Consider the following 15,282-nt stretch of genomic DNA (forward strand, 5'->3'; position numbering starts at 1 on the left):
CTAGCATCAGAGGAATTTCAGTATCTCTTGCCTTTGGGAATTATAACCATACAGACAGACAGACAATTCATTAGTCTGGTATATCAACAAACAGGGTGGAACCAGATCTTATCCCCTTTGCAGAGAGGCCGTAACAATATGACACTGAGCACTGGATTCAGTTCACCTTCTAGTAGCAATGCACATTCTGGGGAAGTCCAGCTGGCTAGCAGACAAGCTCAGCAAGTTTAGCCTAATGACTCATGAATGATCTCTCAATCCATCTGCAGCTCAAAATGTATTTAGTCTCTGTGACCAGCCTTTCTGTGACTTGTTTGTCTTACCATACAACAGCAGTTGGAGAAGCTAGCTCTCCCTAGTTCCCTGGAGGGACAGTCACCAGGGGATGCTCTCGTCAGACAGTAGCTCCCAAACTCCTATAAACATTTCCCCAATTTCCTTGATAGAAAAATCTTACAGAAGGTATCAAGATATATATGACAAATAGTTTGCATTTCCCTATACAGGTCCAGACAGATTTGGATCCCTCTCCTTTTGCTTTATCTGAAGAAGCTTCTTGGCTTCTAGATCCTGAAACAGATAGTCTTTCACACCGCCCCATTGAAGCCTCATCTCACAATCTCAGACTAACAGTATAGTTTCTACAGTTCCCCTGATGGCCAGACATGACTCCCTGTCCAACAATATAACACACAGTCTATCCACCACTCAGAAGCAGTCTGCTCAGAAAATATACAAGAACAAATGGAAGCGTCTCTCCATCTGAGCATCCAGTTACGGACTTACATTCTTAGTCTTTGTTGCAAATTTTGTTAACCTTCTATGTACTTTACTTGAAGCAGGCTCTAGCTTATCCACCATTAAAGTGAAGCTGGCTACAGTCTCCAGTTAAGACCTTGGATACCAAAATAGTACTTTGGCATCTCTCAAAATCCTCAAAGAGGTGTTCTTTTGCTCCCCAATTGAAGATTCTTCTCCACCTTGGGATTTAAATTTAGTCCTCGAAACACTAACAAATTGTCCATTTGAACCAGCCTGATCTGCAGACTTGAAACATTTATCTGGGAAAACGATTACATTAACTAGATGAAATTCTGAACTTCATGCCTTGCCTGTAACTGCATTATATCTGGGTTTCATAAAGACAGACTCGCCTTGAAAACTAATCCAGCTTGTATTCCAAATATGACTAAAAAGAATATTAGTAACTGATGTGTTACACTTCCATTCTTGTTTCGATATTTTTCCAACAAATGAGACTACCTTTTAGATACCTTAAATGCACACAGGTATGTCATATTTGTAGACAGAACTAAAACATTCAAAAAGGACACCCAGTTGTTTGTCTCCCTTGTTCTTAATAGACTGGGCTCTAAAATATCTGAACAGACATTATGTGGTTGGCTTTATAAATGTATTTCCTTTTTGTCTACTCTATCAGAAACAGAAACCTAAGCTCAAAGCCTAAGGCCCATTCCACGAGATCTAGAGCAACTTCCACAGCCTTTTTCAATAATTCATCTGTTAATGATGTCTGTGCAGCAGTTACATGGTCTACGCTTCACACCTTTTCGAAATATTATAAACTGGACATCATTTTCAGATCCAGAGCTGCATTTGGAGTTTGAGTTCTCAGAGGTACCCTTCACGATTGCACCCAGGATGTCATGTTGCATGGGATTCCTTTCTAACTGTCAGACTGAACTAGCTGATGAAATAGGATATGGAAGTTATGGACTTAACATAACACTGGATCCTTTTCATTCAGGTACATCCGATATTACATCCTTACCTCCATTTCCCCCTGTCAAATTTTCACTTACAGCTTTTATCAATATTCTTTTGCTGTGTTTCTAGTACAGATGGTCACTAGGCAGCAAACTTGATCTGAAGGGAAGGTGCACACTAGATTAAGGGAAGGTTTGAAGGAGCTCAGAGCACTAGAACAGTGGCTAATGCTCTGATCTGATTTGAGGACTGGAACGGTTCCCCCTACTGTTATATCAGACTGACTTGGATGAAGAGGCTCCAGCATAACTTCCATTTCAGTTATCAGACAGCTAATGCTTTCTAGTACCTGGAAATATTAGAGGTGGTCACCTATAAGGTATTCTGTTTCTACTCTACTCCTGGAAAGGAGAGCTCATAGTAGTAAAAGATGTGATGTACTCGACCAGGTGGGACAAGGAGAATGAATTCATCAGTTGTGGTTAGATCAAGGTGATAAAGTTTGCAGGGTAAAAAAAAATCATTACATAGGTTCATAGGTGTTTACTAGGCTAACAAGCACAAGTGCCTTTTTAAGCCTAGCCATGCATACCAAATCTCTGGTAAGTTTTAATACCCTTCATAAATGTAAGCAGGGGCCTGGGAGATGAACTGTTTACAGGTTGTCTGTGTCCATTAGAGACATAAGGGCCAAACCAGGGATGAATTTCCGAATGCCCTTCCAGTTGTCCAAGTTGCACTTGAATTAGGTTAGGGAGGAACTCTGCTTCACATGGATGGGGAGCCTGTTCCATAGACGGGGTAGTCTCTGGGATACATACCTGTCTCTTCAGCAGGTCGTATTTATATCACAGGCAAGGTTTAAGTCTTTAGAATGGGTAATTCTGGTACTGTTTGTTTTGTGGATATACAGGAGGTCCATCAGAGTGGGGTCTGACAATGCCCTGTGTGCCAGGCATAGATCTCCCCTCAAAAGCCTGTAGAAGACGGAATACAGGGATAGGACCTTGAGGTGGTATACATAGGACATTTTACTTATGCCCTGTATTTATTTAGTGAAGAACGTCTGTGGACATTCCATTTGTTGGATATGCCTGGTTAGGTACATCCTCAAGGGAGTATTGTACTCAATGATAGGTCTGACAAATGCTGATTACAGTGGAGCAATATCTCCTTTTGACTTAGATGCCATACTTTTGTTTATAAGTTGCGCAACAGAGAATGATTTCCTCACTACTGTAGACAAGTGATGGTCAAAGGCTAGATTACTATCTATGTGTGTCTCTAAGTCCCTGACTACTGGGTTAACTCTGAGGGGTGTGTTGTCAGTATGATACTTACTAGGGATGGATGACTTCCCAAAGGATACTGCTATGCATTTTTTGGCATTTAGATTTAGTCCATGGCTCTGACACTAGTCGTTTTCTGTATCAGCCCTTCTTGGAGAACATTTTTGTCAGTGTGGGATTCAATGAGAGCTCCTAATTTGCAATCATCTGCAAATTTAGTCAGACAGAGACTACTGACATTGGCTTTGATTTTTGAGAAGTAAATGCCAAAATGGAGCTGATCCCTGAGGGACTCAACTTGTGCCTGACCACTTTTTAGAGGTGGGCTCCCCAATTGTAATTTCCTAGGTTCTGTCTGTATGAGCCTAACAGTGAGCAGCAGTTTACCTTCTCCAAAGATGATTTCACAATACGTACAGAAGATGGCTGACTTTAATAATTGGCTTAGTTTCTGGTGTCATTCTAAGGGGGGTACAATATTTGTCAGCATGGAAGGAAATGGTTAACAGACCACACTGCTTTGCCGGGGATGGTCTGCACCTCTCCTTTCTAGGCTTAAGAAAATTAGCTAAAACATGGTCTTCCCCCATAGTGCCTTTTTTTAAGCAATGCCAGACTGAAAGTACTTCCAACATAGCAAATCAAAACCAAGAAAATCTAAAGTATTACTGCTCAATGCTAGGAGCCTAAAGAAAAAACACCACTCCCTAGAAGCTCTCTTTACCCTAGGGAATGCTGACATCTGTGCAGTCAGTGAGACATGCTTTAAAGCTGCTGAGACCACACCAACAGTACAGGGTTATAATGCCTTCCACACATTTAGACCATCTACTTCCCAGGCATGGACTAAAGGTGGAGGTGTCTGTTTACATAAAAAAACTAAATATATTTCAAGGTTGGTCAAACAGGACAATGCACTTGATCTGTCCCATGTTTAAATCACCATAGGCAAAATCCAATACCACATCCTTGCAAGATATAGGTCCCCCTCCAAGACCCAGGAAACTCATACCATATGTTTAAACTTTTTAGAAACACTAACCATCCAACTCAATACCATACCTCTGGGTGACATTAAATATGCCACTGTTAACTGGGAATCCTATACGACACCAAACGTACATGCACAGAGACTCCTGGATTTTGTAAACATAGATTCCCTGGACCAGATAGTCAATACACCAACCAGGGGTGCCACCATACTAGATCTGGTCCTCACTAATATGGGAGAGTGTTGCATACTCCCTACTGTAATGTCTTCCCTGGTAAGGTCAGACCACAAAATGGTCTCCTTTGAAGTCAAAATAAAACCTGGACTTACAGCTAAACCTGGAATATTCAGTAACTACTCTAAGGCTACCCTCCTGCTATTAAGTGATACCCTGGCAAAATTCCACCACCCCCCAATAAACCCTGAGAAAACTGCTGCCTATGCAGAACTGTTCACATAAACCCTGTACAAGCATGTTAATAGCTCCATAGATGCAGTTGTACCCACCAGGAAGAAGTGCAGAACTAACCCAAAAAACAAAATAACCCTGGTGGAATCATAAAATCAATAGGCTGCACAACAGAAGGAAGAAAATCATGGCAACAATTAGGAGATGCAGCACCCAGCAGGATAAATGCACTCTCATCAAACTAAGCAAACATCTCAGAGGACAAATAGTCTAAGAAAGCCAAATTTGAGGTAATTTGGGCCTCCCAGGCCAAGAACAACCACAAAGCATTCTTTAGCTATGTCCGCAACGTCAAAGGTAATACATAATTGTGTGCAGAGCTCATTGTAAATGGAGCCACCTATACTGATCCAGAAGATATAGCAAACCTCCTGACTGATAAATTCAGCTCCAACTTCACCCCTCTCTCCCCCTCAACCTTCCCTCAGGAAATACCATTGAATATATCTCCCCCTACTGTCACTAGGGAACAAGTCCCTAATGCTCTCTCTAAGACCAAGAACACTGCATCAATGAGCCCAGACAATATCCCAGAATGTCTTCTAAATTGCTTGAAACATGACCTATCAGGGTCTCTGGAATTACTATTTAACTGTAGCTTCCAAACAGGCTTTGTGCCTCAAGAATGGAGAATGGCAACAGTTGCCCCTTTGCACAAAGGTGCGCCATCTATAGACCCTGGAAACTACAGATCCATAAGTCTCACTAGTCTTATATGTAAAGCCATGGAAAGAGTTATCGTGGAGATGATCAATAGCAATATAATAAACCTCCAGACACTGGACCCAACCCAGTTTGACTATGTCCAGGGCAGATCATGCCTACTCAACCTGGTGGACTTCTTTGAGAAGGAAACAAAAGCAATGGATGATGGAAAAATGGTTCACACTGACTACCTTGACCTGGCCAAGGCATTTAACACAATACCCTACTCAGGCATTGTTGACAAACTCAATAGGTTATGTAAGAAACTCATTTGGCTGTCCTCCGGGTGACATACTAGTTTCTTACATAACCTCTATTGCTTTCTTCACTTTACTTAATTTATGATGTCTCTCTTCATATAGTCTAGGGAGGGACTTCTCAGGTCATTTATTCCCACATGGACTATGACTGAATCATACTGGTAGTTGTGGTCCAATGACCTGAGTGCGTCTGTTAAGTGGTGGATCCTAGCACCTGATAAACAACTGACCGTGACTTTCTTCTTACTCAGCCTGGTGAGAGATGACATCAAGTCTGTCCCTTGATGGAATCTTCAATGACTAGAATATTGGATTATGTGGTGGCTTGCCTTAAGGACTTAGAGATATAGGCTTCATGAGATGTAGCTCAATGTGTTGATGTGGGTGTTGTTTTGAAAGAGCACATTTGGGGCTGCTGAGTGTATTTGTTATGTGTACTTTATCTAGGAGGTCTTTATGGTTTAGGAAGGTTACATTTAAGTGCCTCAGCATATGTGGGTTGATATGACTGCTTTGAATTGTGCGTGATGGGTGCAATGTGTATATTACTGACAGCCTTATTGACATTAGGAGTAGTTTTATGTGAGACCTTTGCCTTCTGTGACATTGTGTAAATACATCTCTCACATACCATATCAGTTTGTTTGATTGTCAGTAAACATGATGCAATTTCTACATTGCCTCAAGATGCCTGTATCCCCCAAGCTTGTTAAGGAGACAGTGGGAAAGTTCATATCCATGGCAACATACCTTTTTTTTATCGATTAGACAGTTGAGTGAGAATGTCAGTCAATGTCAGGAGTGAAACATAAACTTAAGTAATATTTATGAAAGTTTTTTAATTCCGTATTGATGATAGTATCTCTTTAGGTGATGCATAGTGCATTTCTTTGACTGCATGTTTGGGGATAAATCCAAGTGTTAGTCTAGTGATAGGAATTTTAGGAGTGTAATGTTATTTCTTATATATGAGTGTCTGGATTTATGTGTTGGTCTTGCTTTAGGACAAGTTCCATATCCTGTAGATTATACCCCACTTTAATAAATATTCATTTAGTATCCAGGAATTTTGAACTGATATTGCATAATCTGCTTGCATACAAAGGTTTTAAAGTCTAGTTATTTTTTTTCAATGTGTCAGCATTTGTCCTACCAGACTATTGCTTTCTTGACTTTACTTAATTTATGATTGTTACCCTACGCAAGTTTAGTGCACATGCAAGACTGTGTGTTGATGAGTTGATAGCATCTTGAATAAAAAATGCATTTTGTTGATGATAAAGTAACTTGCTGCAAGAAACTGGGTTCTTCTTTTTGCTTTCTTGCGTTTGATTGCTGAAACTGAATGAAATGCATTGGTCTAATTTCCATTTATTTCACCGCATTGCAAGCAAAGCAATGCATTCATTGTAGAGTAACCCTAATCAATGACTGTTTGCTTAATTACTGCTTTGCCGTTATTTTTTTCTTTTTCAGATATGAACAGCTTGAAGTTCTAAGCTTTGATTCTGTTAGGAGACGCATGAGTGTTATTGTCAGATCAAGTACAGGTAACTACAAGACGAAATTCAAGCTGTATTATATATTCAAGACTGTGTTAATTAATCAGAGAGCTTTATTCCCACTGGGGACTTTGCTAAATTTCAGCAGACTGTTGTGATCAAGTAAAGGTCAGAAAGATGCCAAATTACTGAACACAGCCATCTGTTCACTAAGAGGTTTGACTCTGGCCAGTACTTCTTTATGTAACAAATTACAGGTGTGCAAGCCATTTGGGTGTAATGCAAGATTGAATTCCAGCCAGCATTTTGAGAGAATGACATTAATTAAATGTGAGATACTTCATAAGTTATTGTATTCATTAATCTAATTTAAATATGCAATAAACTTATTCCAAAATGGTGATTATTAGGAAGACTGAAATTAGCAACGGATTCAAATATTGCCTAATTTTGTGTTGTATACCTAGCTCTGCTCACTTAATTTTGTCTTTTGTAATCAATATTGAAAAAGTGAAGGCTTTGCTGGAAGTTTTCTAAAAGGGTGATTTATACATCTGAGCACACTGGTAATGTTTAGAGGATGTAAACTGTAACATTTTAAAATCTTTAGATTTCAAGATGCATGGAGACGCACTGCTGTACTACTGATGCAGAGCTGACTAGTCAGTGCCAGTGCGGATTTCTCTTTTCATGATTTCTTCTGCAGTTCACTGATGGCTTCTCTTGATGCAACCTTGTAATCCAGTTCTCAACTACAGGTTCATTCAGAAAACCTCAGGTGTTTCCATGTAGGAGAGCTGAAAACTAGTCGACGATTTTTTAAGCCTTTTTACTGTTTGTCTATCAGTTCAGTTTGAAAAATAAAGGCATTTTCTTCAAAACAGCCAGCCAGATGATGGGAGTTGTGATGTCACTGAGATTGCCTTATGGTTATTTTCCAGTTTGTTTCTTGTGGAACAGCTTCACTGTATCTTTGTAGCATTTCCTTTGTCTTGAGATCTGTGAAATTAACTGAGCAGGGAGTGAAGAATCTGTTCTGGGAGTTGAAAGTCTGACATCTAAATATAGTATTCAGTCCAGAGGGACTAATATCTGAGGATTACAGTTACAGAGCTGTTCTCAGCAGTACATTAATCATTCATCATTTATCTTCTCAGATGGCGTAAAACATTTTTCATGGTCATCATTTACCTACCCAGACTTGCGTGTATGATATTGGTAAATCACCTAGGTTTATAAGAAGTCTGGTACTGAGATATTGCCATCAAGATCTCTTAAGTAAAACACTCGAGTAAGAACACATACACACCCCCTAGCCTTTATGTTGTTGCCCCTTTGCTACTTCTCTCAGATTCCTTAAACTTGATCCCTGAGAAAACTGTATTGCCTACAGCTTCTGTAAGGTTTTTCATCTTTTTGGATTTCCTTTTCTCAGAGGTGCAATATCCTGTAAGGTTTTTTTCATCTTTTTGGATTTCCTTTTTGCAGAGGTGCAATATTCTGTAAGGTTTTTCGACTTTTTGGATTTTCTTTTCGTGGAGGTGCAATGTTCAACTTACTGACATCAACACCTGTATTCTCAGTAAAGCAGTCTATAGTCTGGGAAGGAAACAGCTGTGTCATAACCAGTCCGAATGCTTGCAAAATCATCTCATCATTTCACCTCTGGTTCAGACTGTTTCATAATCAGGGGAGTTCAAAGTGGCAGACAGATGTTTGCAGATGTGTAAACCTTCAAAGAAGGAACCTGTCACATGGAAGAATTAATTCTGAAGGCATAATACTTTTATGATGAGGTGTTATGTCTGCTAACATCAGTGGTAGCCTAAAACAGTTTTCATAGCTTCATTAAACAGCTTATAGTTAGTTACATAACTGCAGTAAGTAGAAAGCTGAAATTCAATCCACAGTGAGATGCATGAGGATAATTTTAATTACATTTAAAAGGTGTTTGGTACTTTAAGCTTCCAAAGCAAAGGACTAGTAAATTATAAAAGAGTTTCACACACTTAGGGAATATACACATCACTGGATTGCAACTAATTGCACAGTTGCACATAACATATTTTTTTTGTAATATTATCATCTTCATTCAGTAGCATAATCAACATATCCCATTTTTGTAGCTAGCTGCTACTGAATTATATTCCTGGCATCCTGTGTGTCCTGCATTAGTTCTTCTGCCTTTGGTGTCACCGTTGCTGGGGGAACCTCTTGGAATGTCTGTTTGATAAGTGGGTACCATATATCAGGAGGATCTGTCTCAGTCTTTACAATCTTTTACCCCCTGCAACCAGGGAGGCGAGAGGGAACATAGAGTTGACATATTTCTCTCAATAGAGATTTTCTCTTAAGTTTTAAATCCCCTGATGTGTTTGGCTAACATCCACAAGGGACATGTACCAGCACAGTTAGAAGCTTGCCCCCCCCCCCAATCTGCATGGTGATGTGTCCCTTTTGCTGCCTGCCATCAGTAAATGGCAAAAGTGAGATAAGATGGCTATACTGTCACACATGACATGCTCTCCTCCCCGGGGAAAGACAAGCAGGATAAACCTCTTCATTTCTGTCCCCCTCCCCCAGTGCCAGCTCCAACTGGTACCTGAGTGGGTCTACTTTAGGACCTTGAAAGCTCAATAGCTCGAATGCATATGGCTTGAACCATATGCATCGAACTCTTAAACAATCGAAGACCAAAAAAAAAAAAAAAACAGAAAAAAAAAAGAATTTAAACTAGTGTAGGCAGGGGGGCACCCCACACCCCCCACTACTTAAGTATACCAACTCCGAGATAGCACTACATTGAAGTAAACGGAAATCTTCACCTACGGAGATTTCCGTTTACATTTTCGATGTTTTGCGCTTTCAGTGTACTCGTGTCGAAAATATCGTATTCGATATTCTCGGACTTCGAGCACATAAAGTAGACCTACCTGTGCTGATAATTGAAATTCAGTCATACAGCTTTATTTCTCTGTTTGCCATTGAAGTGTTGTGTAACTGGTTGGAATTGGCCGGAGATGTAGTGTCCAGTTGTGTGCGGTGCTTACTGTAACTTTTGACGCCTTCTCAGTTAGACAGAAAACAACTAAAAGCCTGTCTGTTGCCTGAGGTACACTTATAATAATTTTTTTTTTCAGTAAGAAATAATAAGTTGTAACACAAAAACAACAACATAATTATTTATGTATCACAGTGCAAAGACATACATATTGGAACAAATATATATTATAATTGCATAAACTGTTGTATTATTGTATTGTATTATGCCTCCATAATGTCAATACGTAAATAGCTTATTAAAATACTTTATAGTATAGCGCTACTAGTACGGGTTTAGGTGTTGAATTGTACATAGTTTTGCATGGAATAAATAGTATGAATTTTTGTGCAGACTAAACAAGTTATTGGTCACAGAGTGACTAGTAGTAGGCGTATATATTGAGCAGGGGATGTCCCCTTGCAAAAACAATATTTTTCTTTTAAATTTGGTGTTCAACGTGCTATGCTTATGTGTGTATATATATATATATATATATATATATATATATATATATATGTATGTATGTATAGATATATATATATATATATATATATATACACACACACACACACACACGCACACACACACACACACACACACACACGTTTTTTTTTAAAACTAGGCTGAACAAAATCATGTTTCTGTTGTTTCAGTAGCCTTTGCAATATTTCATGCTGCATGAGCAAGAAAGCTGCAGTGGGTAACTCAAGGTTAATTCATCATTCTGCAGTATGAAATTTGTTCTATGAGTGCTGTAGCCTATACCAGTAAGCAGTCAGAGCTATGTCAGGTTGTCTGTGCATACACAGACACAACATGCACATACCTAAAGGCAGATTAAGGGATCACCTGTTTACTTATAATTGTGTCCCTTTCATATGTATATTTCCAGAAAATGTCTGATGTTTTATTCTGTCTCATTTTTCTCGGTTAGGATTTTTTCTGAAAGTCCCTTATCAGATCAACAGGAACCATTTATTCTTCTCATAAATAATAAATATCTACATATACCTCTTTTTAGATTGGAGACGTGTGTTTCATTTTTGTTTCTGTTTTAAGAATGTCCATTGATGTTAGAATTTTTCTTTCTGTGGAATTTTCTGTCCAAGCAGGATCCCTTTATCCCACTTTTAAGCAACTAAAAAAAAATATTTTTGATGTTTGGTACCAAACACAAAGTAATTTTTTCCCTTAATGGGGCATCATGTGTAACAGCCAAGAAACCATCAAAACTGTCTCGTACTTCAAATAGCTAGGTCTTTGGTTGGATCAAAACCTAAATTTCAATACAGTGTTTTTTTCTTTTGCATAATGTTTAAGGTTTCTACTATACAGATGCAAGGTAAAAGGTTTCTCTCTCACCTTTTAGGGAAATTGTCTAACCTTTAAATTTCTAATACAGTGTTAATGCCATAAATCTAGAAATATACATCCTCATTTTTACTTAAAAAATCCTGTCTCCAGAAAGGGGAGGGGAATTACAGGTTGGCAAAAGTCCTCAAGCAGCTCAAATATAGGTTGCACCATATGCTCATGGAAAAACCTAGCATCCCTCCAAGCCAGCACCAGTAACATTTGTAGATCTGTCCCACAAGTAGAATATCACTGCAGTCTCCTAGTAAGAGTACAATAGGTTCCAGTAAAACTGTTGCACTTTAATAGCATCACTCACATATAAGCTTATGCATTTAGAAGCATTCTCCTTTTTAACCAGCAGATTGTCCATAAGGACTTCCAACTGTAATGTAAAATCCCAGTCACTCTCCACCCCTTCTTTACTTACCCAGTAAATAAACATCACATTAGATCACAGTTTATCTTCTATATCTTGCCCACTTACAGGAATCCTCACTATTAAAACTTGAATCCGTTGTTTCCTTTTAGGGTTACCACCTGTCCCACTTTGCGAGGGACAGTCCCTCTTTGAGCAATTGTGCCCTGCAAAAAACTGAAAAAATGGCAAATGTCCCGAGATTTTTAGGACAAAAATGTTCCTATATTTTCTTTAATAGTTGCATAAACAGTTATTTTGTATCTGAAACACCTACATTTTATACAAAACAGAATAAGCAACTGTAATGCTACAAGAATAATCTTTTATTTAGGCAAAAAAGTGAAGTTCTGTCCTTTGTACTGGCCGTGGGTATGTTTTGCCCTGCAAAATCTGATGTTTCTACAAAATGTGTCCCACTTTGGGCAATTGAAAAGATGGTAACCCTATTTCCTTTTCACTAGAAAACAGATGTGATGTAATACATTTTATTGGACTGACATAGGATTTAGATCCTATGCATTATGTTTTCTGTTGTTGAACCGACACATTTCCTTTTTATTCTTTCTCTTCCTTCTAGGAATTCTATAACCAGTTCAACAGTTTCCTTTCAAAGTTAACTGTAATTGTTTCAGAAGTGGCAGCATAACTATTTCCATGTAAACCTTTTTGTTTATTCTTCCAAATCGTACTCCTCTTACACTCTGCAGAGAAATGAAAATGTTACCTTCTCAATCATATTATGTTTTATTCGCTCTCCATTTTGTCTGACTTCTAACTTCACATCTGTAGTTATCTGCTAACACTCATAATCTACTGTTTCTTTTTTCCACAGTCCCTCTTCTCCTGACATTCAAAATGCACCTAGGGCATGTACACTATCACATTATTTCTTTTTCAGCTAAGTAATATAAATTCAAACGAAGGGGCAAGATTCATGTTTTACATTTACATATTAATTCAGTTCTTGTTTACATGTTCTGCCTTGTATACTGATGTATTGTATCACATCTAAAATTATGTAACTGTGCAAAATGCGTTCAGAATTGTCATCCTTGTTTTGTGTTCTCTTTTCCTTACCTGAACCTGAAAATGGTTTATCTGGATCAGTACTCTACCCTGGTCATCAAATAAAAATAAATAAAATGATGCATATCTCTATCTGAATAACATTAGTTTCTGATGCATTAGTCTGACAGTGTTTTTAGACAGTGTTGCTTCTAGCATCTCTGTGGCCATCTCTCAAATAACTATTTGTTTTTCTGTCTTGGTAATAGAAATATCTGATGCTTTGCACTCTGTCCCTGTGTAGTTAGGTGGTGCCTCAGTGCTGTGAAGATTTTTCTTTGTGTGGGATTTCCCATTACCAAAGGAGCCATTTACCTCACTAACAAATAACTGTACATATTCTTAGTTTGGGTACTATCCATATAGTACATGTCAGGCTGGTATCCTGTTGCCGGACTGCACCCAATGCTATTAGGATTTTTTCCATTTTAATTTCTTCAGATATTTAGGGTTTCTTAATACTTTGCCAGAAAATGACCGCATTTCTAAATCAATGTATCATGAAAATTTGTGAAATTAGTATCCCTTCTTTGATTTTTGCAAAGAGTTGTTTTCTTAGCACTGGCAGTATACCCAGAATTGTTTCCCTCTGCAGTTCAAATGTTGTTACCTTATCTGGTAGCATATTCAAATATGCTTGAAATTTCTCTTTTATTATCCCTGTTGCTCCCACTACTATTGGAAATATTTGGGTGTCTCTGTTACATGTTGCTCTAGTTTTGGGTGGTCTATCTTGCTATTTTATGACCTCATGTCTCTCAGTATGCAGGACACTGTAATTGCTAAGTGTACTATTTCAGCAGTTAATGGCACATTCAGTAATTAATGGCACTTTTGTAATTTAACTGTAGTCTGTTTTTCATGTTTCTGTTTTTTGAGTGCTGGCATTTTATGATTCCATTAACAGAACTACATCATCTATAGTAACTCTTAGTTTTTCTAGACAATTCAGTTTCTATATCCAGCTCAAAAGTACAATTTTCCTAGTTAACATAATTTGCTCTGACAGTATTTCTAAAATCTATCACCTTTTTACATTCCCAAAAACCATGGTCAAAGGCACCCCTTTCTTTCCTATCATACCTCCAGCATTTGCTGTCTGCCTGTAGAAAAACTCTCTGAAATCTATTTGGGGTATAAAAATACCCGTACAAGAACTTCCTTGCAAAAATCTTTAACCTTCTAGATTTTGTTGCATGTTTGGGAGAAATACAATTACTCTCCCGGTGTTTCTTTGTATATTGCCTTTCTATTCTCATTTCCCATTTCCCGGTGTTTCTTAACCTCTTCTGATTGATTCTTACAGTTATTGTACATTATTTTATATGTCCTACTAATTATCCCATTTTACAACAGCTTCTATTCTAGATTGAACAATAAACTCAACTAGAGCTGGTCCTTCATTTGTCTGTCACCTAACACTTCCTCTATGCCTATACTCTTATCAATCTCTGCTAGGAAAGGCTGTCTCCAACCAGTGGCCCGAACCTCTTGACCTCATCCCACTCTGATTTTTCTCTCCATAGATATGTATTCCCAGTACCCTGGTTCCTATATTAATTCTTAACCAGTAAATTCCAGATCCCTATGGACTATTTTATGTGCCACTACTTGCAATCATCCCAATTGGTAAAATCTGTTTTCTTTAATTCCGTGATGGCTTAGCTCTCCAGATGTCTGCTACTTGGTATGTATAATATTCTGTATGGTTGTTACTGTTCTTCTTAAGTGCCTACATCAGAAAACCTTCTTTGTCTTTATTTCTCAACACATCCCCTGTTTCAGCAACTTGTCTTTCCACTGTGATCTGTTATCTGCATTTGCTGTGTATGTGAGGCGTAGCTCTAAAGTAGCTCTTTAAATCTGGTAATCCTAAACTATCTTCTTCTGTATGAGAAGCAACTTCTCATTTAGCTCGTGTCCATTATCCCTCCCAAATAAATTCATTCAGTTCTTCGTAGTCCACAGCTTTTCCTCCGGTTGATAAAAATATGCCCATATACAATACTAGAGCGACTAAAAACTTTTTAATTGTTTATACATTAGTATCCATATCCATCTACAGAGAATTTCCAACTTCTCAATTTTTGTATTGTTTTGTTTAGTCTGTTACCACATATCCTTAGCTGCCATAACTGAACCCTTTCTAAACTAAACACGTAGATACGTCATCTTATGTCCCCACAAAGATGGATACTGCTGAATCAGTTCTTGTGTTGGAACATTGTTTATTACTATAAGCTTTGTTTTATCCTCATTAGTTTTATATCCCGAAAAAAACTGAAACTGTCTCAAAATGTTCCACAGCACTGAAATATCCTTGTCCACATTTATCAAACACAAAATAATATCATCTGCAAAAAAAAAGCAAAATTTTCTTGGGTATCGTATTACTTATACCCTTGAATTTGTGAGCGTCTTATTTTCTTTGCCAGTGGCTCTAAGTATACGACAAA

General features: G+C 38.2%; 1 protein-coding gene across 6 annotated transcripts in view; it reads left to right on the forward strand.

Annotated features, from left to right (window-relative positions):
• ATP11A (ATPase phospholipid transporting 11A) overlaps positions 1-15,282 on the forward strand; it is a 1,534,794-nt gene that overhangs the window by 1,228,027 nt on the left and 291,485 nt on the right. For all 6 annotated transcript variants that reach the window (XM_044072636.1, XM_044072632.1, XM_044072633.1 and 3 more), the window contains exon 16: positions 6,919-6,992. In XM_044072636.1, coding sequence (XP_043928571.1) covers positions 6,919-6,992 — 74 coding nt within the window. The remainder of the gene's footprint in view (positions 1-6,918; positions 6,993-15,282) is intronic.

The sequence above is a fragment of the Protopterus annectens genome, chromosome 5.part0, assembly GCF_019279795.1.
Source record: "Protopterus annectens isolate FY-2018-M chromosome 5.part0, PAN1.0, whole genome shotgun sequence".
NCBI classification, from domain to species: Eukaryota; Metazoa; Chordata; order Ceratodontiformes; family Protopteridae; genus Protopterus; species Protopterus annectens.